The sequence below is a fragment of the Macrotis lagotis genome, chromosome 4, assembly GCF_037893015.1.
Source record: "Macrotis lagotis isolate mMagLag1 chromosome 4, bilby.v1.9.chrom.fasta, whole genome shotgun sequence".
NCBI classification, from domain to species: Eukaryota; Metazoa; Chordata; class Mammalia; order Peramelemorphia; family Peramelidae; genus Macrotis; species Macrotis lagotis.
Genome location: NC_133661.1, coordinates 69,064,457 through 69,092,259, shown reverse-complemented (window position 1 = coordinate 69,092,259; position 27,803 = coordinate 69,064,457). Strand labels below are relative to the sequence as shown.

Genomic DNA, 27,803 nt, shown 5'->3' with positions numbered 1-27,803 from the left:
CCTCTTTCTTGTTCTTCAACAGTCAAGTGAAGAACATCTTTAGAGGAACCAATGGAGAGCAATTGAGAAGAAATGCTTGTTTGGTACTGAGATGAAGTGGGTCCTTGACTGTGACCAGGAGCAGCTTTCTGAGAGGGATTCAAAGGCACACCAACCAAGGTTCTTTGGGATTTTACAAGCCTTGACAAGAGTTGAGGGGTACCACCCTCAGCCAGTCCAACAGTGATTTGAGATGCAATTATCTCACTGGGGGCTTTCCACTTAAGAGGTGTGTCCACATAAGATCTGTAATGATGAGACCAGTTTCACAGAGATTCTCAACCTTCCCCACCCCTTCACTTTTGCAAAGCATTCAAATAAAATCCAAGAAACTTGGTGTGTTTGATAGAAAATTAAATGTTTTTTGTCCTTATGGGGTATTTTGTGGAGATTGCTGACATTAATTGGTTTTCCTTTTACTCACAATCAAATGACTTTGGCATAAAAATCCAAGTGGCAGGCACTTATACACAATGTAGATATAGGATAAGTAGGAAAATGCCTTTGGACTTTTAAGTTTTATAAGCAGTTTTAATTCTGCTGTTCAGGACTGTAGAGTATGATTTCCAATGTCAAAAAATTCTCATAGTAGGTCCTTAATAAAAAAATTGATTTTATTTTAATTACACCTTAACTATCTGTCAAAGTCTGTCTTTCCCCCATCTATCTCTAAAAAAATTTGTTTATGACATTGCCATTTCCAGTAGCTCAGGAGTCTTGTGCTTCTTCCCTTTATTCCACCCTACATCTAATCTCATTAAATCTAGTCAGTTTTGACTGTAGTATCGCTCACATCCAACCTCTCTTTTCTATTTTCCATATGACTATTATCAGCACCAACCTTGGTCAGGATATTATTACCTCTTCTGGTTTATTGGAATAACTCCTGGTTTTTTCCTCATTTTAAACTAATTGCCTTCATACACTCTCTTTTACAAAGGCTGGCCATTGCCTGATCTCAATCTTCCTTGACATTCTTCTCCCCATTGCTGAGTCTTCCATGGCTCTCTATTTAATCTCTTATGTACTTATTTCATCCTTTTTTTTACCTTTATGACTATGTAATATATTTTTCATCATTTTAAGCATATTGATAACAAACTATTTTCATCACTGATGACACATTTGGATTCTGAGACCCACTGAAGGAAGGAAAAATCGCACTGAAGGAAGGAAAAATCGCACTGAAGAAAGTAAAGTTTTGGGGAGTTCTTGAGATACCTAGAGCAGATTAAATAATTTGCCTAGTGATCACATAGTTTACCTCTTCCTAAGAGGAATTTAAATCTAGGCCTTCTTGAGTCCAAGCCCTGTACCCTATTCATAACATTCAGTTGCCTTCTCTATATAATAAATGCATGCTGTGGGCAACACCATTTTTGAAAACAAAATATTATATAGAAGATATCTTCAAGAAGAGATACAAAACAATTGGAAAATATCAGATATTATAAACTGCTTTAAATGCCATTTTTTATTTTAACTTAGAACAGGGGATATTATTATGTTGATAAATTTCAGGGGATTTGAGAAATTTAATAGTGAAAAAAATTACTTTTTTTTTAGGTTTTTGCAAGGCAAATGGGGTTAAGTGGCTTGCCCAAGGCCACACAGCTAGGTAATTATTAAGTGTCTGAGACAGGATTTGAACCCAGGTACTCCTGACTCCAAGGCCAGTGCTTTATCCACTATACCACCTAGCCGCCCCATAATTACTTTTTTTCACAAGCATTTAACAAAAATTTAGCTTTTTTTTTGTTTGTTTGTTGCTTTTCAAGGCAATGAGTTCAGTTCACACAGGGTAAGGTTCCACAGTTAAGGTTAAGGTTAAGGTCACACAGCTAGGTAATTATTGTCTGAGGTTGGATTTGAATTCAGGTCCTCCTGACTCCAGGGCTGGTGCCACTGCACCACCTAGCCACTCCCAAAATTTAGCTTTTGCTATAATTAGATCCTTTGTCTTAGAGGCCTGAGAGGCTAGTTACACTTCTTGAGCAAGGGACTGAACTTTAGAAATATCAACTTGGCAGTTTTATAGTGGATAGATTGGAAAAGAGAGACACCAAATGCAGGGAGACTTACTGGAACTGCCATAAATAGACAGGAGATGAAGAGGGCCTGAAATTGGGTGGTTGTGGTCTGAGGGAGAAAGGATGAAAGAGAAAGCAAAGAATAAAATCAGCTTGTTAACTAAAGGATATGGGCAGGGATGGGAGGATTGAATGAGAGTAGCGAGACAGCGGTGGCTCTTATATTGTGGACTTGTGAATAAGAAAAATAGTAGGGCATTTGATAGAAATAGAGAAGTTGGGAGGATCAATAGGTTTAGGGAGGACAGTTTTGAACATGTTGAATTTGAGATGCCTAAGAGATGTCTAGGTGGGAGATGTCAAGGAAGGTATAGAAACCAAGAAGATATATGTTTACCAATGATAATTTGCCACTGTTATGGAAGAGGTCCTGTGCAGAATTTGAATAGAATTCTTTAGAGATGGCAAATTTTTCCAGATGCTTTTGTTTGATGACATGATGTTGAACGTTCAAAGCCCCAAGAATATTAGAAGGCTCCACAATTCACAAATTAAAAAAAAATAGATGAAAAGTGTCTATTGCCATAAAAGTTGGATAGACCATACATTGAATTAGCCCGTCACTACATAAATGTCAGACATAAATGTAGACAATGATTTGAACTCAGAATTGGACTGAAGAAAGAGGGTAGATTTGGGTTGTGCTGGGGAAATAAAATGGCACTTTGAATAGTTCTAAGATTCCACTCAACACAAAGTCATCTTTTAGCATGAATATTTGATCATGATTTCAAAAGAATTGAAATTACTAGTTGTCCAAAAGGCAAAGGAGAGAGATATATAGTGGATACAAGTTGGTTGAAGTATATTTTCACTAATGAAGAAATGGCATAAAAGAACTCAACCAGGAAATAAGTGATTGGAAAAAAGAAGTTTGTTGGACAGAGAGCAAGAATAAGGGATAACAGAATTTCATGGAATAACATGTTGATTTCATGAAATACTCTCAGGGAAATATTAAAACACTCAGTGGTAACCCTTATGTGCATTTTTTATGGGATTATCCTGAAATTTAGTTTTCATTACAATTATTTCAAAACATTATAAAGGTGACCATTAAATGTATGACAACCATTCAGGAGATTATCCTAACATTCCATGTAGGTAAAAGCATGTATGAAGCATGTCCAGATTTTTATATACAATTAGTTGGGTAGCCATTATCAACACATATTTATCTTGGTTATGAGAGGATATAAACAAAAATCTTATATGGTGAGAAGAATCACTGAATTTTAAACTTAGTAATTAGTTTATGCTCATTCATTCCCTTTTTTGGGGGAGGGGTAAACTTCAAGAAGGTGGTGAACATATCAACTAAACTTGATAACTCTTTCCACTAATTAACAGTGCTGTGTACAAAGTAGGTACTCAATGTTTGCTGAATTTAAGTTGGCTCTATTTGCATAAAAGATCAGGGTATATGGAACCAGGAGGACAATGAACATATTAATCAAAGATGGAACTTGAAAAAAAATTTTTTAATTTATTTTTAAAAAAAATAATTTTAGGTGTGGCTAGGTGGCACAGTGGATAGAGCACCGGCCCTGGAGTCAGGAGTACCTAAGTTCAAATCCAGCCTCAGACACTTAATGATTACTTAGCCGTGTGGCCTTGGGCAAGCCACTTAACCCCCATTACCTTGAAAAAACTAAAAAAACAAACAAAAACAAAAAAATAATTTCATTACAGAAGTTGGTGTATCTGAATCATAATACCTCTGTAAATCAGATTGATAACCTGTTACTTTCTATTCATTTTTTCACAAGGATATGGTTTCACATGAGAAAACCTTTCCCTTTTAGAAAATCTATACCAACTAGTTACCTCTGATAACTCATACAAATAGCCAGAATCACGCAGTGACATATACTTTCTTTCCATATGTGAAAAGAGTGCTTCACCATTTCTCAGAAATGCCAGGGACTCCCAGAAATGGGATGATGATTAAAACATTTGAATTAATGTTTATTGGATATACATCATGATAAGGTTACTGAAAAATTCCTAAACACCAAAATCAGTTGAGGTATCTGGGCTCTGGGCTTCCTGAATTTATAGGTTCCCTTACAGAGTTATTTATTGAATTTGAGCTCAAGACAATGTCTTAAAATGATAAAAAGGTGTATTAGGGAAAAATGTGTTGGGTGTTAAGAAGGAAACTATTAGTCAAAGTTAGCCTCATTAGCAAGTGTTTGTCAGTTATTCACCAGATTTATGACGTTATACATTATTAACTGTTGTGTGTCAAATCTAGAAGATAAGTATGTTGGTAGCAATTATTTACCAAATGTGGAGGGTACATACATCATTACCAAACTATACCACTCAAGTTCTATTTACAGGAAAAACTACTTAACTATTAAGTTATAAAATAGAAGCTTAAAACAAAATGGAGTCGATTATGTCAAGGCAACAAATTTATTCTCTCTATAGGATATGAGAAATGATCTAAGATAGCTTACCATGCATTTTACAAATGCTAGGAATCCCTAGGGGGATAAGAATGTCACATATTTGCATTATTCCCTTTTCCTAGCTCTTCTCTCCACAGGGGCATCAGATGCCATCCTTGAGCTTCTAGAGGCAGGTAAAACTAACCTGATGGCAAAACTACTCACTCTCATCATTCATATCAAACAGCGCCAAGGACTGTCATTCTATCTTTTATTTATTTATTTTTAGGTTTTTGCAAGGCAATGGGGTTAAGTGGCTTGCCCAAGGCCACACGGCTAGGTAATCATTAAGTGTCTGAGACCAGATTTGAACCAGGTACTCCTGACTCCAGGGCTGGGGCTTTATCCACTGTGCCATCTAGCTGCCCCTGACTGTCATTCTATCTTGACAGTATCTCTCATATAGGTTTCCTTCTCTTGACACTGCCATCCTCTTGATGCAGACCATCATCACCTCATGACTTCCAGTTATCTTCTTTGCCTCATCGCTACCCATTTAGTCCACTCTCTACTCAGTTATCTAAGTGATGTTCCCAAAGCACAGGACTGTGTCACCCTCCACTCTGTTCCTGTCCCACTTCACTAAATTCCAGTTTACTTGATTACTCCTGTTTGGCTTTCAAAGTCCTTTCCACCTTTCCAGGTTTTACATTTTTACTTCCATGTATTTTTTAATCCAGTGGCATCATATTTGTTCTTCTCATAGGACAGTTCATATCCACTAGGAGCTCTCTTTCTCTTGGTTAAAATCCTACCTTCTTCAAGAATCCTTTCCCAATCTCCCTATGCCTGTGCTTTCCTTCTGTAATTAGCCCCAATTTATCCTATTTGCTTTATTGCATACTGCCTCCCCTATTAGGCAGTGAGGATCTCAAGATAGGGATTTTTTTTGCCTTTCTTTGCACTCCCAAAGCTTAGCAGACTGCCACACATATAGTAGGAGTTTAATGCCTGTTGACATAACAAATAGAAGGAAGTGAGGTCCTGTCCAATTGTAGTCAAATAATGGTTTTAAGAAATTCAAAGAAAGCCTACATGATTATAATCAATTAAAGCACAAGAAATAAATATAAAGATTTGATGGGAAGACCACAGCAGTGAGGATTCAAAGTAGCCTTTAAAAAAAAATCTTAGCTGTTATTTTCAGACTTTCTGATTTCAGCAAATCACCTCACTTTTCTGGGGCTCCCTTACCCTCTCTATTCAGTGAAGAGGTAGGAGACCCCTCCCCTAAGGTTTGCTCCAGTTTAAAAATGCTACGGACCTATGATGGAGTCTTACTTTAATTATGACTAAGGATCACTGGGGTTCTTGGGAAGGGCAACAAGGCACACAACTAGAACCTCATAAAGACCTTTCACATCACGTCCTCATCCTTTTGTCACCAGCACCAAGGAGTGGGTGGTGAGCAAGAGAGGGAAGGTAACACCTTCGTTCAGATAGACCTGTTATCACACTTACAAGGCAAAAACCTGTCTGAAACCCACTTTCTTTTTTCATCTGTCTGTCTCTGTTTCTGTTTCGATATAGGTGATAGAACAGGGGAGTATCTTAAAGATAATTCTGTACACCCCCTTCATTTGATATGTGATAAAGGCCCAAGGAGGGAAGGTGACTTCTTCTACCTTCCCCCTCAAGAATTCTGGATATGGACAAAATTATGAAATCAGTGCAACCAAGTTTCTTTTTGCCCCCCCCCCCCACTCACCCACTTTTCCTATGCTCCTCCTGTTTTCCCTAAATTGTTCTTATTTAAATCTGTGATCAAGACAAGCTGGGATAGCAGTCATTTACACCTTATTATATATTTGCACCTCTGTGTGCTGTCTGCTAGGAAACTTGAATTTTATGTTCAGTCTCTCAAAATGGAATAAAATGATCATTATCCTGTTAAAAGAATTCATTTATAAGTCTGGGAGAGAGGTACGGATGAGCAATCAATCAATCAACAAGCATTTGTTAAGCCAAGCCCCATGATGGACTCTGGGAACACACAAAGTTAAACAATCTCTACATAGAAGCAGTTTACGCGCTGTCAAGGGAGACAACCTGTGAATTTATCTATCTATCTATCTATCTATCTATCTATCTATCTATCTATCTATCTATCTATCTATCTATCATGAATTCAAACACACAACGTATAACAATCTCTACATCGAAGCAGTTTAAACTCTATCAAGGGAGACATGTGAACCTATACACACACACACACATATAAAATGAATTCAAAACAGATATAACATAGTTAAATATAAGATAGGGAGAGCATTAGAAGCTGGGCAAGGAAACGTTGGAGTATTTCTTAAGTGTTTGAAATTCCAATGGAACAGATCATATGGCTTCTCAGCAGCTATGGTAGGAGAGGGATCTTTAACCAAACAACAGAGTCAATAGCAAAAGACAATCTGTCAAGCTTTTGCACGGACATTAATGGCTCTAGAATAAGAAGCAAAATGGTCAAACTGGAGGAAAAAATCTTTTTGAGAAATGTCTTTGGTAACCAAGAAATTTAACAATTTTTCAAAATAAGTTTTTATTGATGACTTGTTACATCATAATTATTCAAAGTATCCCTCCATCTTCCCTCCTAGAGAGTCATCCCACAAAACAGATAGATAGTATTTTTTTTTTTTTAGGTTTTTTGGCAAGGCAAATGGGGTTAAGTGGCTTGTCCAAGGCCACACAGCTAGGTAATTATTAAGTGTCTGAGACTGGATTTGAACCCAGGTACTCCTGACTCCAGGGCTGGTGCTTTATCCACTCCGCCACCTAGCCACCCCCTACAAATAGTATTTTTTTTAAGAGAAAAAAATCAGCATACTTGGTCAATACACTGAAAAAATTCCAAAATCCTATCTTATGTCTATTACTCATGAATCTCCCATTTCCACAAAGGGGTAGGTTGAGGGTGTCCTTTTCTATTTCTTCATTCAAATCCTCTTGAATTGTAATTTTGAGTTACTTTTTATTTTTTTAGTGCATAGTTTTTTTCTATTTACATTGTAATTTACTGCAATGTTGTTTTCTTAGCTGTGTTTACTTCACTCTTCATCAGTCAATACAGATCTTTCCATGACACTCTGTATTCATCACACATATTTTTTACAGAAGTCATATTCTATTATATTCATGTGCCACAATTCACTTAAGCCATTCCTCAACTGATTGGGTAACTCCTTGGATTCCAATTCTTTGCTATATAAAACAATATGTATTATTATACATACATGTGTATCAGTGTATTTGGTAAAAGGCATTCCCCAAAAGATAGTGGTCAAAAGATAGGAACAGTTCTCTAAAACAGAATTACAAAGTATTTGCAACAACGTGAAAGTGCTAAATTACTGTTAAGAGAAATGCAACGCAGCACTATGAGGTTTTACCTCAAATTCTACACAAGGGGCAGTTGGGTGGCATTGCAGATAAGAGTGCTGGGTCCAGAATAAGATTTGAGTTTAAATCTAGTATTACAATCCTGTTTTCCCCAAGTTTCCCAATCTGTAAAATCGAGATGATGATGATGATGATGATAACGATTAATAGCAACTATAGCACCTACCTCCCCAGGTGAATGTGAAGATTAAATGAAATAACTGTAAAACACTTAGCAGAGAGATTGGTACAGAGTAAATATGATATATAAATCTTAGCTATTATTACACATAGACAAAGATGACAAAAAATGGCAATAATCAATGTTGTAGGGACTGTGGTATGATTAGGGATTAGGAATACTAATAGCTGTGAAATATAATTTTCCCCCCAATTACATGTAAAAAGATCACAATTTTGGAAAGCAATTTAGACTTAAGTGATTAAAATCTCCATATTTTTTGATCTAGACAGTCTTTAATTAGGTCTATACCATAAAAAAATCATTGATGAGAGTTTCTATATACACTAAACTATTTAAAGTAGTGTTTCTGGTGATAAAAAAGAATTAAAAACAAGTTGATCAGTCCATGGATTGGGAATGGCTAAACAAAATGTGGTACATGAATAAAATAAAAAATTACTGGACCATAAGAAATGATATTCTGTTAAGTAGATAAGCATGGATAGATCTACAAATACCAGTGGAGAGTGAAGCAGAGCCAAAAAACAATACATACAACTGCGCCAACATAAATGAAAACCATACACCAAAAAATAAAGTGAATGTGGCAAAATTATAAAGACCAAGCATAACTTAGTTTATCCCTTTGTGGAAGGAGGTGATAACATTTCATGTATTTGGACTTTTTTCACCGATTGGTTGGGCTGATTTTTTTTCCCCCTCTTTTTGTCTTTAAAAAATACTATTTGACATTTGAGAAGGCTCTCTGGGAGAAGGAAGTAGGATACTAGGGTAACTGAGGTTATAATTGAGACAAAAACCTATTTAAAAAAATTATACTCTTGAAGTCAGCTGCTCTATGTCACTCTGGCAGTAACATTATCTCTGGTACAAGAGGGAATCATTCATGTCTACTCCGCAAAGTTAGGTAGCTACTGATGCACTGCTCTGATATAACTTTGGGTAAGAGTCTAGGCCCTTGGTTTACCTGCCTTGGAAAGAGGCATAGGAAACCCTGGATAAGAAACTGATAACAAAAGGTAGTAACAAAGATGAAGCACAATGGATGAAAAAAAAGTGTTACTTTTGAAAAAGATGTGACCAGAGTTCAAATACAGCCTCAGATATTTCAGGCTGTTTGACCTTGGACAAGTTACCTAACCCCTTTCAGTCCCTTTCCTCATGTTCGTCCTCCACTCTTGAAGACCAAGACATCAGGGAGGTGATGCCATAACAAACACGTATATTGAATTTGAGAGAGGGAGTGCTATGCTGAGTTACCTGCCTCATTTTCTCCACCAGTTTTCTGGGTCCAGTGACCAGATATGAATCAGGATGACTGGAGTATCTAGAGGGCTGGGTATCACAGATTTGCCTAGTTTCTGAATGGCTCTTAGGGTGCTGAACAAAGACTAGTGGGTAGAAATAAGGAAAAAACCTAACAAGATTTGAGAAGTAGAATGGCTTGACCATCTCAGGAGTTGTTTCTTTATTGGTTATCTTTAATCAGAAATTGGATGATCAGGGTGGCTAGGTAGCACAGTGGATGGAGCACAGGTCCTGGAGTGAGGAGTACCCGAGTTCCTCAGACACAATAATGACCTAGCTGTGGGGCCTTGGGCAAGCCACTTAACCCCATTTGCCTTGCAAAAATAATTAAGAAATCAGATGATCACTTGGGTGTGTTGTTGAGCATCATGGTCATTTTATCAAAACCTTTTCATTTACATTGCATATTTCTTGTAGGTACATGAAACCCCATATATATTGAAAAATTAACTCCAGGAAAGCCTGAAGGCACTGGAAACTCAAGGTGGTGGCAGATGAAGCAAGCATTGTCTAAGAATATATCACTCCCAGAAAGGATACAGAGTAGGAAGAATTTTGCAGCACGCTGCACAATCTGAGATTTTTTTTTAATTGTTCAATACAAGGTATTCATGTTGGCTTCCCTAAGAGATGGGGAAAAAAAACCCCTTCAAAATGCCTCTTATTTTCATCTTAAGGGGGACAGTGAGGTTAAAACAATCTTCTCTCCACCACATTTGTGATAACTGCATGTTTAAAAAAGATCTGACCTCTGTCAAGAGGTTGGAAGACTGAAGAATAATCTAGATCAAAGAAGGGCCATTCCATACTTAAGAGCAAAAAAAAAAAAAGGCTGGACAGGCTGGAATGTTGGACTGAGTTCCAAAAAGCTGAAATATAAAACGGATGGATGTTATGTAAAGTTCTATAACAAGTTAAAAAAAAGAACAACTTTGTTAAGTATAAGCTCAAAAAAGGTATAGCTCTAAAGTGTTTGGAAGTGGAATGAAAGTTTAAGAAATCAGCAATGTGATAATGAGGTCTATAATGCTATCTAAAAACTTAGTAGTCAGGAAATAGCTCTACTGCATCCTGTCCTGGCCAGAATACAGCTATAATGGAAAATCCACCTCATTTTTCTTAAAAATGTTACCGTTAAAGGATGTTAATTTCTCATCTATATGGAAAATTACATCCTATAAAAATTAAAAATTATCTCGTGCATTAAGGCAGTAACCTACTACTACCTTATAGGTAAGGACTTGAAGGATTCTCAAAATTTTTCCATTTTTGTAAATTTAAAAATAAAATTTCCATGGTATAAAACTGATGGCATTGTGTCTAAGTTTCTTTTTATGAAGAGCCCCAAACCACTTCCTTTAGTGTATATGTATAATTCTATTTGGAGAAATTACAGACCAAACAACTATCAAGCTAGATCTTTATTAATTAAGAAATAAGCACGCCATATCTCTCCAATGGTCAGATTAGCTATTTCTGGATAGCTGGTGATATCCAGAAATAGTAGTTATATCATTGCAATAATTTTACAGACTCAATTTCATTCATTAAAAAGCTTCCAAAAATAACTTATTCTATGCCATAAATTTACAAACTTTACTTACAAGAAAGGTGTATTTAAATTAATTATGGACTGAGAGGGAAAATCTGTGGAAAAAATTATCATTAATAACAATAATGTTTTATGAAAACAGAACTAATTTGGCCTCTAATTTTAGCATTTAGCAGGAAGGGATGTGATAATACTGACCTAATAGTGCAGGAAAGGAAAATGATTCTACATCCTAAATGATGAAAGATCTTTTATAAAATATAAAAGACAAAGATAAGCCACATCTATATGTATCAATTACAAACAAAGTTGGAATGGGCAATCCATTTGAAGTTTATTGTTTCTTAAAGTTTTTTTGAAGTTTTAAGTTTAAAGCAAAATATGTTTCAAAATAAGTGAGTTCTAGGTGATTCAAAAACAAAACTTACAAAAATAAACTATGATAGGAATACTCGAGGTAGATTAACATTTTGAGACTGGATGGATGATAGTCCAAATACTTTTTTTGCCTATACTTAAAAAATGAGTATTAAATTGATATTCCAAAGGTATTGTATTGCCACAATATTTGGTTGTCTTTTTATAAGATAGCTGTTTCATCTGAAAATATCAAGTGGATGCTAATTATGTTAATGACAGCTATTCATCAATCATTAGACTTAATAAACCCTATCCACTGTAAGTCAGCAAGTGGCAATCACTTAACATTCTTACAGCTGAATCTAAACTAGAGACGGGGTTTCCTATACGTCAATCCTGGGGCTTTCCTCTTGTACACACTTTGACTTCTTCTGGATTGCAATAAGAGTCTTTGTTAAACAGAATCATGAAACAAAAATATGCACAACCAAAAGAATGTTGAAATAAAGTGTTAATACTGAAAAGTTTGATCCTTTTTCATTAGCTTACTCAAAGATGAAAAGTTTATGCTGCTTATTTGCAAGTGCTGGATTTATTCTCATTAATGATGGAACTTGAAATATTCACGTTGTACTAGAATATCTTAACCATGTTAATGTGGCTCTGAACTTCTGACTTCAACGAAAGCTGCTTGTACAAGAAAAGATTTAATAAATATACACACTAAGAACACAAGAAAGAGTATTGAGTGAGGTTTGGATGATTCAAAATGCAATCAGTTTATTTCTTTCTGTTGCTCCCAGTTGCTAGCATGGTGGCTACTCGCATAAAGATATTTAGGGTATCCATGTAGATTCCCATCATTCTAGAAGAAAAAAGAAGTAGATAATAATGTGCTAAATTATATTTATGGTGCCTTATATCTAGAAGCAACTATTACAATCACATATAATACACTACTTGCAACAGAAAATTCTAAAAATGACTAATAATAAATGATAAATGAATAACTTTTCCTCTTGACCTCATATTTGACTTGGAAAGTAATAGTGTTAAAAAGGACAAATTAGCCTGAAGCTCTACTCTATCTTTTTTAACCTTGAAAATAATAAAGTCTGTGAAATAGGAAAACAATGTAAAAACACCATAACTTTATTATAAACTGTAAGATGTTAATTTGGCATTTTGCATATATACTTCTAACCCATCCTCCCCCCTCCCAATACTTTTTTCCAGTAGCACCATGACCATTGCTAATTGAAATATTATTTTTAGAAGAAAAATAAAAACATGAAATTTGCTGCTGGAAACTTTGCATACACTCAAGTGTCAGAAGCAAATGTATGCTATTATTTCAGCAAGGGGATCAAACAAAACGTCTGACATTTTGCTAAAATCTTATGAAGAATGTTCACATCAAATTACTACATTCCTACCACTTAAAAGATGTCAGAATCGTTGAAAGAAAATTTCATCTCATTTTTTTGAATTTCAGCAGCTACATATAATTTGAATAGTTTTCAAACATGCCATCTGCTTCACTTAACCAGTCTTCCTCAATACCATGACACTTAAAAATCTTTATACTTTGCAAATACTGAATTTATTAAATTACTCTACCATGCTATCCCACCTTATAGTTCTGATATCTATGTTATTACAGGTAAAAATGAGTACAAAATTGAGTTCTATAATTCTATAAATAGGGGAAGAATTCATGACCAAATGAAAGATTCAAAAGAAATAAAATGTATAATTCTGATTATATAAAGTTGAAATGCAAAGGAAAACTCATACCTATCAGATTGCTTAATATGCAAAATGACAAATCCTGGAAAGGATATGGAATAATATGTAAGCTAATGAACTGCTGGTATTGCTGGTACTAGTTCATTCTAGAGAACAATTTGGAACTATAGCCAAAGGGTTTTAAAACTGTGTATATCCTTTGACCCCGCAATACTGCTACTACATCTGTATCTCAAAGAGATTAAAATTAAAAAAAAAAAGGAAAAGGATCTAAATACACAAAAATATTTATGGGAGCTTTTATTGGTGGCAAAGAATTGGAATTTGAGAGGCTAACCATCAATTGGCAAATGATTCAATAAACTATGAGAAAAGGAATAGCCTGAATACTGTGGTATGGAAAGAAATGATGCATAGGATGGCTTTAAAATAGATCAGGGGGGTGGCTAGGTGGTGCAGTGGATAGAGCACTGGCCTTAGAGTCAGGAATACCCGAGTTCAAATCCGGCCTCAGACACTTAATAATTACCTAGTCATGTGGCCTTGGGCAAGCCACTTAACCCCATTGCCTTGCAAAATCTAAAAAAAAAAAAAAAAGATCTGGGAAAGCTTACATAGCTGAAGCACAGTGAAAAGAGCAGAAGTAGAAGAACAATTTACATAGGAATAGCACTATTGAAAAGAGGATCATCTGTGCAATAATTTGTAATGCTGATCCCCTAACAATTTTTTTTTAAAAGAAGAGTTAGGTGACTTGCCTGGGGGATAATACAACCAGAAAATATCTGAAATCAGATTTGAATTCAGCTGCTTCTGATCCACTACAATTCTAAAGGATTCACAGTGAAAATGTTATCCACCTGAGGAATTCAGGGTCAAGAGTGTAACAATTTTTTCTCTATTTTTATCACATACATCTTCCTGCCCTCCCCAAGATGGCTAAATGCAAAAATTTGTTTTGTATGACTACATATTTGTAATGGGGTTTTCTTTTTCTTTCTCAATGGGTAGGGGGAGGGAATGGGGAAGAGAATCTGGAAATGAAAATAAAAATGAATTTTAAAAAATGTCTACCTAAATTAAACTTTTTAACCAGTTTTTTCTTTAAGTTTTCTGAAAAGAATGAAATTATATAACTGTACAATTCCAGTTGCAATGTGATAATACAAGTCTTTCAAAGTAATTTCAATTCATTTAAAAATCAGAACAAACCATATAAAATTTCTTTCAAACTTAAAACCCAATAGATTATTTCAATCAACACTGATTTAAAAAAAAAACAAACCAAAAACCAAAAGGAAAATCAACCTGCATTTTCTAATAATGAAAAATACTTACGAGTTGATGGGATCATATCTTTCTGTGCCATACATTGGCATTATTTCTGCACGCTTGATGACTTTTTGGGTATCATATAGAAGGAACATGCTAAAAAGAACTAATCCACCATACATTGCCACTGAATAAAGACCAGCACCAAGTGCAGTGGTAGGTGGCAGAAACATAGATCCTGAAATCAAAATGGGAAAAAGCACTTTTAGCATAGTTAAGTTTACAATTTTCATGTACTTTCTGTTTATGGAAACAACATAATTAAAGAGACTGCTACGTCTAATGACAAAATGGAAAATTTGCACATTGAATATTCTTTGTCAATCATTTCTCAGTTGTGCCTGATTCTTCGTGGGCCCATTTAGGGAAAGGTTTGTCATTTCCTTTCCCAGTTCATTTTACAGAGGAGGAAACTGAGGCAAATAGGGTTAAGTAATTTGCCTAGGGACACTGCTAGTTAAGTGTCTAAGAGTGAATTTGAACTCAGGTGGATGAGTCTTCCTGGCACCTCTTAACCACTGTACCATCTAGCTGCCCATTTTTTTGGTAATAATATAAATTATTCCCATATTTATAGAATCCTAAGATTTCGAGCTGGAAAGACCTTTGAGATAAATTAACTCAACCCTTCATTTTTGGAGATGAGAAAAGTAAAGCCCAGTGAGATTTAAGTGTCTTGGTCAAGGCAGTGAGTAGCAGACCAGGACTGGGGTCCATTATGCTACAAAGCTTGAGATTCCTAATCTGTTCTAATTAGGCCTCTTTTTAGTGAAACTCATTTAATGATAATTATTTAGAGCAACTGTTATGATATTCATTTTGAAGCTTATTTCATAGGATGTAAGCTAATAATTACATTAGTATAAATACATTTATGTAGCTATGAAAAGAATCAATCTCTTAATTAAATTATTCAAGTTATTCATTACAAATCATGGTACAGAATAAATAGATCCAAAGACATCATGCTTACCCAGAGAAGAAACAAAAACAACACCCAGGCCCACTCCCAGTGGTGCTCCCATGTTCAGAAATTTTTCACTAGGAGCACACATGGCTACCGTAGAGAGGCCACCCACAATGCCTGCTGTATACCAAAGAGCTCTGAGGATCAGAGGACCACCCAACAAAGAGAGAGGGGCCACCACTGTGCCCATGACACCTAAGGAAATAGAAGACATTGAAATATTATTTAATAATTTATTATATAAATCAATACAAAATTTTTACAGATCTTTAGCAAGACATTTTTCTTTATTTAGGAATAAAGTTAATAGTTGTACCAACATTGAAACACAGCAAATTTAATTTAATTAAGTAGGATCAAGGCTAAACATGATAGTGAGTTTCATTAGCCCACTGATAAAAGGATAAAATCGAATGAATGCATCAATAATGGATAATCTTACTTAGACCACAGGACCCTTAGGGAAGAATAATTCTCCAGTTATTTGAAGACTATACTTTCAGCTTGTTAAAAAACATTTATTTTATTGACTTATACAGGTAAGCAAGCTTTTTATAATAATTGAGGGCAAAGGCATTAATTTTTAAGTCAAGCAAAAGTAAAATGTGATGTTTTCTGAAGCTAACTAAATTGCCCATATAACCAATTTATAAAATTTTTCTGGGACCATCTCCATAAATAAGACATAAGTCTTAGCATATTAGTATAGTTTACTATAATGAATAACTTCCTAAAGATAGGAATGTCAATGTCTCTCATAGGCCATTCATGATTTGTCATAGTTGTGTGACTTAACACAGAATTTTGGGGTTGCTTGACAAGTTCAGTACATTTCAGTGGAAAAAAAGTTCCTTTACTTATGAAAACAGAGAATGTTTCATTTTTGTGAGCACAAGGTTTTATAGGAATTTAATGTCGGTGAATTGACTGGTTGAGAATGGCTTATTATTATTATTATGCTTTAGCATGACAATACCATTCTAAAATTTAAAATATTTGAATTTTTAAAATGAGAAATATAATTAGGCAGAAGGAAAAAACATGGTTAAACTCTTTAAAAAAAAACTTAAGAAATTCTTAAGATTCCCCTAGTAATTTTGTACAAAAAAAGTATGAAAACATTCTACATAGCATACAACAGAGGTATGCTGTTCACATGATGACATGAGGCCTGCTATGTTGTAAAATAGACATGATTCATAGTAAAGTTATGACCTCTTCAAATAATGTGCACAGTACAATGCTCTATTGTTATGGCCCCCCTCAAAGTATCCTGCAAGAGACAATCTTGTGGTGATGAGCTCCTCTCATTTCAGCCAGACTAGTCCAGTCTTTAGACAGAAGAAATTGGCTTTGGGCCTTTTCTCCAAAGCTTGTGGAACTGGAGCTAATGGTCAATAGACTTAAAATAACTTGAATCACTTTCTATGTCGTGACAAGGCACCCAATAGTGATTTTTGCTCATTTATACTTAAACTAATTCACTGGCAAGGCAATAGCAATTTCATGAACTTCAAATGCAAACAATCTCTCTGTTCCAAGGAGTGAAAAAATCCAGATTATAGCATTTTAATTTCAATATTTTTTGCTTTAAGAAACCATTTCTTATTCTTTAATATACTTAATTCTGAACATTAGCCACTATTCTTGTGTAAGAAAAGATAGGCTATACCTACTTTTCTAGGGTTTTCAGATTTAAATGCTACTTTTTAACAAAGATTAAAAATATGTTGTTAACCCTCTTTGTAGTTTTAAAATGTAATCTTAAAAGACTGATGATCTCTACCAACATTCTACTTAGCCGTAAAGGACCATTAATATCATCACATATCACTTCTAAATTAATGACAACATTGTTTGTCTCTAATAAGGCATCATAGAGAACAATAAGATAATTAAGAATATATTTTTAAATCATGGATGACATACCAGAATGGAGCATCCAAGCAAGGTGTTTTAGGCCTGGACTCTGTTCATATGATATCGATCGAACCAGCATTCCAGCTCCAATCATGGCCATAAAAGTTGCTCCGATTGTCTATAAGATGCAGAGTATTACTAAGAAAAATAATCCTTACTTTGATTTGTTTTTGTAAATCCAGAAATGCTAAATATTACCATTTATCTTTAAGTCTTAAAAAAGGGAAGATATTTCACTTCCTATCCTCAATCCAGATTCCAGAAATGCTAAATATTACCATTTATCTTTAAGTCTTAAAAAAGGGAAGATATTTCACTTCCTATCCTCAATCCAGATATGGGAATATCTTTTAAATTTTTGAACTTTCTTTAAATATGTTTAGCAATGGCTCCCTCTGCTGATAATATGAATCCTAAAAACTCTTTGCAACAAGTCAGAACAGTGGTTGGCCTAACCTCAAGTCTAGGACATTTGGGGATTATTTTTAAGCAGTACATTGAGTTCCCATTAATTGTGTTATGAAGCCCCCTTTCAGCACAAATGAGTTGCTAACCTACGTGGTAGAGTTTCCATTTCAAAAAAATGATCAATGAACTTCATACCCCAAAATGATATTTATATCAGTACACGACTATGCTGTACCAAAGATATTTTTCATATGAAATGCGGGAATTTTTAGGAAAAAATTTATCAGAAATCAACTTTCATACAGTATAAATGGCCATTGTTATAGTGATTCCCCAGTAGGCAGGCACTACTTGTCTTGGGATTAAGATTGTTTTAAATAAGAGAATTCTCCAAATAATGATGTTTAATTTTTTAAGAGTCAATAATTTACATTGTTGATGCAAATTTTTCCATAAACTCCCATGAATTAAAAAAAAATGTACTGAACACAATTTTTAGATAAAGAATCCTTATGAAAAGAATTAATTTTGATGCTGAAAACTGATTTTTTATGTCTTTTCATTTTCCTGATATAGCAATATACCTGCCCTTTCACAGATTTTTCTCCAAATTGTTGTGCTATTCTAATGGATAAGTCTCCTGTCTTCCAGACATCTTTTAAGAGCTTTAAAACATAAAATTCCAAATGCACTTACCATCCAAGAGCCTCTCATCATAAAGGTCATTAAAGCAGGTGATCGGCTAACTGCCAAAGCAGACAATGCTGTTAAACCAACACTCCCTGCGAAATACATATAGGTGGCATGAATTCTATCCTTCACATACTGTGGCCAAATTCTGTAACAAAGAAATATGACAGATGTTTAAGCCCGCTTTTTGGGGATTAATTTCCTGGATTTTAATATTTCAAGTTATCATCTTTAGTTTTTGCCAGTCAAGTTCAGTAAAGTTGCAAGGAGCAGGTTCAATTTTTTTAAGTTTTTTGTTTGTTTGTTTGTTTTTTTTTTTTGCAAGGCAAATGGGGTTAAGTGGCTTGCCCAAGACCACACAGCTAGGTAATTATTAAGTGTCTGAGGCCGGATTTGAACTCAGGGACTCCTGGCTCCAGGGCTGGTGCTCTATCCACTGCACCACCTAGTTGCCCTGAAACAGGTTCGCTTTTATTAATGTTTATTTCTAGAGAGTTCACTGGTGGTAAGATAATCGTCAAGTGACTGAAGATATACAATGAAAATTAAGTGATGCTTTGAGGAATTTACTTACACTGCTTTTTCAATAGCCCCAATCTCATTTGACAATCCCAAGCCATAGAAACAGAGTGCTCCAAGACCAACAGCAGCTCCTCCAGCAACAAACCATCTTCCCATCTGATCAACTGCAGAGGACAGGGGAGGAAAAGGACTTTTAGCATCTTTCACACTGTGGCTAAATCAGCAAGCACAAATGACATAACCCCAATGTAAAGTCTATCTTTTGGGAAAAAGTATTAACATTTGTTTTGGAGCAGTCTGATAATATTTTCATCTTTCTTTTCCAAGGTAATGGAATAAAGTGACTTGCCCAAAGTCACACAGCTAGGTACTTAAGTGTCTGAGGCCGGATTTGAACTTGGGTCCTCCCAACTCCAGGGCTGATGCTCTATCCACTATGGCACCTTATTTTATTAAAAAATGTTTTGAATGTAATTTTATGTGAAGTGAATGCTAATTTGCATAAGAAATTTTTATGGGGGAGGTAACTTTCTTTTTTGTTTTTTAGGGTTTTGCATGGCAATGGGGTTAAGTGACTTGCCCAAGGCCACATAGCTAGGTAATTATTAAGCATCTGAGGCTGAATTTGAACTCAGGTCCTCCTGACTCCAGGGCCTGTGCTCTCTTCACTGCACCACCTAGTTGCCCCTTGAGCAACTTTCTTAATAAAAAGTTTTAGTTACTTTTGCCTTTCAGTAAATTTAGTCATGACCCTCTTTCAAGAAAGTCAACAAATAACAAAATGTCATTGTTTCACAAAGCAAATCACTGGGTTCAAAAGCTATATTTTCTTTTAAGAATATTTGTTTGGAGAAGAGTCATACAAACACTATTTCCTCAAAGTGTCTTGAAAATCATGCAATTATTAATTTCTTGAATATCAATGAATGATGTTTGCCTACTTTTAAATATTCTTTCTGCTGATGGTTCAAATGCTGCTTCTTTAATTTCTTGGCCAGTTTTTCCACGTCGGATCCCAATTCTTGATTTGGTGGCATAACCCTGGTATATTTTTTAAAAAAGAAAAAAAGCAAGTTAAATATAATCTAAATAGTTTGTGAAATGGTATTTCTACATTGAAAAAAATGTGTGATGGAATTTTCATTTAAGTTACTATGACAATATATATCTGAAATACCATTCAAGAGACATTTTTTCAAGTACATTTATCAAGTATCAAGCAGGGGGATTTCCATTATGTACAAGAGCTGGGATACAAAGAAGAAATAAGATACAGGCCACCAAGAAGCATTTATGGTCTGGTGGGGAAAATAAAATATTTTCGCAAATTAAGAATAAGAGATCTATACACTATTGTAATTTAAGGATCATTCCCAATTTGAGAGAACAGGGACAAAAGAAGAGATAAAAGAAAGCTGCATGGAGGTTAATACTGGGAGGGTGAGAGAGGAGAAGAAAAAAGCACTTCATTTGGGCACTGGGGAAGCAGGTCTGAAGGTATGGTGGTAACAGGACAATACCAAGGGATGGGGTACACTGCAGTTTTGCTTCATGAGAAGGGGAGTAGTGTAGAATGAGGAAAGGTTAGGTTACAGTCACAATATGGAGGCTAAGGAATTGCACTTTATTTGGTAGGCAAGAGGGAAACAATATTAACTGCATCATTAGATACACAGAGAACAGGGTTTGGTAACTAATGGGACATGGGGTTGAGGGATAAATGAAGAGGAAAGTCTGGAAGACTAGTAGAACTACAGAACAACAGAGAGAACTATAGTACAAAGGAGAGAAATCAGGGTGACAAAACGAAGATTTTGTGGGAAAACAGTGAGTTCAGTTTGGATTTATTAATTTCTGCTAGGAAATCCCAGCTGAGCTATTCAGTACACGTAGATGGAAATGTGGGGAAGAACAGCATGCCTGGTAGTCCAAATTCAGAAATTATCTGAATAATAGAGAAATTAAAGTCACAGACATGAGGAAGATTACAGAGGGAAAAGAACAACAGAGCCTCAAGGACTTAGATGTCTATTTACAGAGGTGGGAAAGAGAGTCTGTTAGGATCTAGCTTTCCTTCCAAACTTGCTCCCTTTGGTTTCTTTGCTTCTGTCAAAGGATAGCACCATTCATCCTTTGCTGCTCATAGAGAGAACCCTAAGCTCTATGACCTATATGTTGCCTGAAATACCAGGAGAGAAAAATAGTCAAAACCTTTGAATGTGTGGGGATGAATAAAATGGCTAAAATCCAGTAGGAGATGGAAGGGTGGCTTGCTTTGCTTGGGTACTACTCAAGTATGAATTGTGCAGAATTTGCAGTATTTAGTCTTCAATTTCTCTGAAGTGCTATAAATGCTTTTGGATGAGGAGATCCTCCCAGGTGCTAAGGGTCTTGCCCAAGTTTACACAGATAATATAATGTCAGAGTTGGGATCAGAACCCAGGTCTTTGGATTTCTAAGTCTGATGTTCTTCTGCTACAATGCGGACCCAACTATTCCTTTTAAGTTACTCAAGTCAGACAATAAGTCTCCCAACTCAAAACAAAAACCCAACAAACTGTTGTCATATCCTTTCAACTACAAAATTCTTTTTTGGGGGAAAAAAAGTAGTTAATAGTCCTAAATTCTGAATCTTTACCATCTTTTTGACTCCTTTATTCTTATATAGAGGCAAATTTCATCCCATCATTTCTCTATTCCAACATCTTTCAGTTTTATTCTAGTTATCAAATCCTAAACTCCTTAGCCTAAGGTCTTATTTTAAGGCTTTTCAAAGTTTATTTCTCATCATTCATTTCCCCCATCCAATGGTCATTTCTTAACAAATGGGACTGCTTGCTATCTTTTATGCATAATATTAACATTTTAGCAGCGCTATGCCTTTGACCACACTATTCTCTCTGATCCTAGAACACTCCACATTTATGTTGTTTCAATGAAAATCCTACATAACCTTCAGATTCAGCCTCCAATGCCAGTTACTCAGGAAGCTTCCTCTAAATTTCCTATTTGGAAATGATCTTTCTTCTGTTCTTGTTAGCTCCTCTCCAAAGTATTTTACTCTACACCTCACTGACCGGAATCTTCTATTTGTACACCTGTATAAGTGCCACATACGGTTTGGTGGTGCAAGGATAGTGTGTTGGGCCTGAAGTCAGAAGACCTGGATTCAAGGTCAACTTCAGACACTTTCTGTGTGATTCTGGACAAGTCACTTAAGATCTGTTTGTCTTGATTTTCTCACCTATAATATAGAGACATCATCATTCCCTGGCTTAAGAGTTACTATGAAGATCCAATGAAATACTACTGGCTCAGCTCCTGGCAGACGGTAGGTCTAAACTCCAGAAACGCTTCTTTTCTCCTCCCCTGTACCCCCATGCACACAGCTGGACTGCATGGGTCCTGTCTGTCTTAGCTCCACACTCTGCACACATTATATATATTACATTAACATTATATATATTACATTAACAAATATTTGTTTAATAAAGGGCATAGAAAAGCTTATCAGAGTTGGCATGCTTGATAACTTCAATGTTCCATATAAATATTAAACCAACTGTAGCTGTATTTGATTTTTAATGAAGTTCCTGCAAGCAATAGCTAAGAAAATCTGTTTTGGACAATAGTGGCATTTTCCATTTCCAAATATAAAACTGAAAGAGATTATTAGATGCACTATTGCAAATTGAGGAACTCATCGGATTTAACAGTGAATAAAATGGTTAAGAGGAATGGGAAGAGAACCATGAAAAACAAAGGTGATGTGTGGGGTAGGGTCTGAAGCATATAAAAACAAAGAAGCTATGAGCCTGAATGTTGGATGAGAGTTAGGAGAGAAGACCTTTCCTTAAGCCAGGGTGATGAACCTCTGGGGGTTCCTGGGTAACCCTTTGTTTCTATCCCTAGTTAAGTCTTGTGCCTCCAGCTATGCTGCAAGCCACCCTTACTGTCTCCACAGTGCTTCTATAAGCAGATATCAAGGGACTGAAGATCCACATTGTCTCCTTGTTTAGTGCATAATATATTTTCAAAGAAGCTATCATAAAATGTTCAACATTTCCAAATTTTACTTACCCTGTTGGATTGTAAGAGCCATTGATTTGTCTTCAGAATAGAATTCCTCAGAACAGGAGAAGGCTGGGTAAATGCTGGGCAGAGAGTCCTGGAAGGTAGGGTCAGGGTCCGGAGACACACAAACCTTGCTGCCAACATGGTGTTGCAACAGGTTCACTGATTATTTCTGAAATGCTTTTAAAAATTGCAACTTATTAGGTGAATAAAGCATTAAGGTAGAAAACCTCATAAAAGTTAAACTTTAATTTTTTTTATTTAAAATTCTAGACTAAGACGTGGGAATGTTCCAAGTATTGACCTAATTTTTACTGAGCAGGTTACTAACCTGGGCAGGAACAGAGAAATTACTTTTCTTGAATGAAACTGATTTGTAAATCATTAGATTTCTCCCAATAGGAGCTTCACCTGGCTGTGGTTCAGGCAAAGTACATACACATGACCAGTTAAGGGAGGGAGAAAGATAAACCCAGGCAAAAAACAAAAAACTAGGATTAAAACAAATTACTCTAGCTACTTTGTTGTTTCTGTTTCTCAGGATCAGAGCCTCTGTGAAAAGGATCTCCAGAAATTAAATTATTAATTTCATTATACATTATCTTATTAATATGAAAATCAAAAGTATCTTCTGTCACAGAATTTCTGTTCCTTAGTAGTTGTGTGAAGTGGGAAGTATTTCTCACCTTTATGAGCCTTGGTCCCCCTCCCCCCAAATATCAGATATTGGCCATACATACTACATATGTTCGTATGAGAAGGAAGACAACTTTTATCTTTTTTTAAAAGTATGAATAGGGGGAGGGCATTTATAAGTGCTTTATGTGCCAGATTCTGTGCTAAACACTTTACAATTATCTATGAGTGTTTGTGTGTAGGGGGAGAAGAGGGTAAGGTATTAAACAAAAAAAAAAAGAAAAATAAATACTAAACAATCTTTTTTGCTTTTTAGGTATTCCAACAGATTCGTTGGGGGAGGGGGAAAAATGAAATTGTTAAAAGTTGATATTGTTCCTATTTTCAGTGCTACACAATTGAGGTCACTTATTGCACAAAGGCATCATCTTTCACCAAGTTCCATTCTCTTTACCCTTCCAGTCGGGTCAATACCGACTCACCTATAGAATGCACTGGGGGAATTTAAGTTTAAATGCTTAAATTTTATGCACTTAATGCTAAATCAGATTTTAATGCTTTAAGGGCAAGGATTTTATACTTTGTATAAAATTACAGTATTTACCTAGCTAGTCCATAGTAGGCAAAACTTTTGAAATGAGTCAAGAGCTGGTCATTCTAGTATAATGAATGCCTGTTATATATTCACATGACATTCTATTAGAAGGCAGAGGAAAAATGGTCCCATATATCGGAGGAAATGGAACCTGGCTTGGCGACTATTTTAAACATAGTTGTAGCTTATGTGGCATAGTTCTAATCTAGGGGGAACGTCAACACCGTGGGGCGTTTTGCACCTTCTAAGGGGGTTAATATTCAAGTTGATGACTATGTATTTGAAGCAGTATCAAACGGTGTCTTTTCTCTACCTCCCAAACAACAAACATAAGGCCGAAGTGCTCGGAACTTTCACCTATATAGAACAAGTTTCTTTCCTCATTCAAAATCCCCAGGCGGGAACATTCAGAGAAGCAAAAACTTCGCAAATTCAGGGAGGGGTCGTAATGACCACCACGGGCCCAGTTAGCCCCGCACACGACACGAGGTGACGTCGCGGCTCCGGCTCCTCCTCCTGTCCTCTCCTCCTCCTCCTCCTCCTGTCCTCCTCCTCCTCCTCCTCCTCTCCTCCTCCTCCTCCTCCTCCTCCTCCTCCTCCAGCCCTTCTGGACCCGCCCGCGGAGCCGGAGCCTGGTTCTCGGGTCTCCGGGCCGAGTGGGCAAACGTGACTCAGCACATCCCGCCCCGCCCCCAACATGAGGGACTGGACTCCGGTGACCTCGACCTTGGACAGTCTCCCCGGGCCCGGGGCCAATGAGGGCGAGCGGGGGAGGGGAGGGTCGGAGGGCCGGAAGGGGAGAAGAGGGCGGCCCCCCCGGCCCCCCACGGCGGCGGGGATCGGTACCTCAGCTGCGCGTCCGGCCTCCGGCTCCGCTCTAAGGCGCCAACGCTTCCGCCTCCGCCTGCGCCCCCCGGCGTCTCCCTTCCTGCCTTCCCAGCCGGCGGCGGCGTCCGCGGCTCCCGGCGGCCACGCACGAAGGGCAGCCAATCAGGAGGACGCCGTGTCGGCCGGCGTGATGACGCGCGGGAGCGTCACAGCGAGGGGCGTGCCCGGGCGGCGCCGTCCGGTCACGTGGGCGCTCCCAGTTTCTGACTGTGGCGCACCAAGGAGACGAGGCGACGCCGGCCCGCCCCGCCCCGCCCCGCCCCGCCCCGCCGCGGACGCTCGGGTGACCCCGCGCGGCTCGCGTTCAACCCCTGTAAAGCGGGGATGAGAAATCCCGCCGACTCCCCGGAGTGGGGTGCTGACGAAGTCAAGGTTCGCCAAGGGCCTTTCCCGCCTAGGGTGCCCCGTAGTATCCGTAAAGTGGAGGGAAGGTTAGCTAATTGTTATCATTATTCCTACTAATAATGATAATCAATAATAATGCTAATAACCAGACTGCTGCTACAGGGACTCATGACACTGGAGAGACGACAGCCCTGGATCACTCTCCAGGCCTCCCAGTGACTACCTGTATTTAGTCCCGTTAGCTCGTGCCCCCCTCAGGTCTCCCCAGGTAACAGATCCCTATGAAGATGGCTCAGGTACCGTTGTAATCACCGGAGCTGGAGGTGGGGAGGGAGTAATTAGGCTGGAGAATTTAGAGCGGATTGCTGCTCTCATCCGCCCTCATTCTAAGCCACCTTTTCTCCTCCAGAAACACAAACTTCGCTGTAGCATAAGGAGAATTGGCTCTTATACTTCTCCCAGGTAGAAGGGGAGCCAGGTGAAAGAATTTGATGATGACAGGTTAATGAAACTACTACTACTAATGAAGTTACTTTATATCATATGAAAAGTAGCACAGACACTCTTTGCTTTCTAAAGAACTACCTCTAATACATACTAGGTGTGACTATTTAAACCTTCTCATTCCTTTAAATTGTTTAATAATCTTCCCTCCCCCCTTTTTTTTAAAGGTTTTTGCAAGGCAAATGGGGTTAAGTGGCTTGCCCAAGGCCACACAGCTAGGTCATTATTAAGTGTCTGAGACCAGTTTTGAACCCAGGTACTCCTGACTCCAGGGCCGGTGCTTTATCCACTACACCACCTAGCCACCCCTAAATTGTTTAATATTCTTAAGTTATGGAATAGTTGCCCCATTGGTGGAATGAGTTTCCTTACCAGGAAGTCAAAGATCTGGAGGATTAAAAAAAAAAATGAACCCATGAAGCTTTTATTGATTTCCTCTCTAACCCTGATCCTTGGGATCCCTAGTCAGTCATGACTTTCATAGGACATTGTTCATCTGCTATGCACTTGGACATCCCACCCACAGCCGTTCCCTTTGTTCGTGGCTGCCAGGAGCTGTGGACGCCTGCGGCAGCAGGGAGACTAGGGGTTCCAACTCAACTTGGGTTTAGAGACTCAGATTCAACCTGTGGAGGGAGGCTGACCTGAAAAAAGAAAGTGCTAAGGTTTCTTTCCATTTGCCCCCTCTAAAATAAAGCTCAAGTCAGGAATATGTTTAGGGTTTCTCCCTAATGAGAGTAATAGTCTTTTCTGGAAAAGGTGCTTGTTGACAGTGAAGTATCAGGTAAAGGCTAAATGGAAGAGAAACTCAGTGGCATATCTCAAACAGACCATTACTCTCATTACACTGGTCTAGGGAAAAAAAATAGCTCTTTGTGGGACAGCTGGAAAGGTATTTTACACGCATCCTAGGCCTTCATGGTCTAAGAAATTCATATCTAGATAAGTTGAAAGAGATTCTATGAGATAGAAGAGGGATTCCATTCCAGACATGAGAGAAAGTTCAAAGGCAGGCAGACATGAGATGGGATGTTTTGTGTGAAGAATAGGGAGAATACCAATTTTTCTGGCTCACGGAATGTGGGAGTTATGTAATATCCAATGAGACTAAAAAATAGTAGGGCAAGGTTATGAATGCCTTGGAAAGCTAAAGAAATAAGTTCAAAGTTGATTCTGCCTAAGAGGCAGCAGCAAGGTGACTCAGTGGATAGAGCACTGGCCTTGGAGTCAGGAGGATTGGAGTTTGAAGCTGGCAATTGACACCAGCTGTGTGACCTTGGGCAAGTCACTTAACCCTGATTGCCTCTCTTCTAGAGCATCTCCAGTCATGATGATATGAATCTGGATCCAGATGGCTCTTTGGAGGAGAAAACAAAGCTGGTGACTTAGCACAGCACCCCCTTATTCAAATCCAATTCATGTCCTTGTCATGACATTGCCTCCCTGATGTCATGACCTTCGAGAATGAAGGAGAAACATCATTATCACACTAACTGTGGGTGTCTCCAAGGTTATTCTGCCCTCTCTACACATGATCTCATTGCTTCCCATGAGTTTAAATAGCTGAGGATTTCAGATATAGGCATATATATATATATATGATTCTCAGACTATATCACAGTAAATGGAGAATTTTTGAGTACTGTGGACAAGTTCACTTACCTTGGCAGTGTCCTTTCCAAAGATTGATAATGAGGTTGACACATGCATTGCCAGAGCAAGCTCAATATTTGGGAGGCTCCGAAAGAAAGTATGGGAGAGAAAAAGTATTAGACTGACTACCAAACT

At 37.3% G+C, this 27,803-nt stretch overlaps 1 protein-coding gene across 1 annotated transcript; it reads right to left on the bottom strand.

Annotated features, from left to right (window-relative positions):
* Window positions 1-10,876: 10,876 nt before the first annotated feature.
* GHITM (growth hormone inducible transmembrane protein) lies at window positions 10,877-25,255 on the bottom strand. The gene is made up of 9 exons (XM_074233023.1): window positions 25,125-25,255; window positions 23,054-23,227; window positions 19,915-20,014; window positions 19,026-19,137; window positions 18,458-18,599; window positions 17,363-17,471; window positions 15,440-15,628; window positions 14,473-14,644; window positions 10,877-12,250 (listed from the first exon to the last, which is right to left on the bottom strand). The coding sequence occupies exons 2-9, from the start codon at window positions 23,189-23,191 to the stop codon at window positions 12,166-12,168; spliced, it is 1,047 nt and encodes a 348-aa protein (XP_074089124.1). The 5' UTR covers window positions 23,192-23,227; window positions 25,125-25,255; the 3' UTR covers window positions 10,877-12,165.
* Window positions 25,256-27,803: the final 2,548 nt, after the last annotated feature.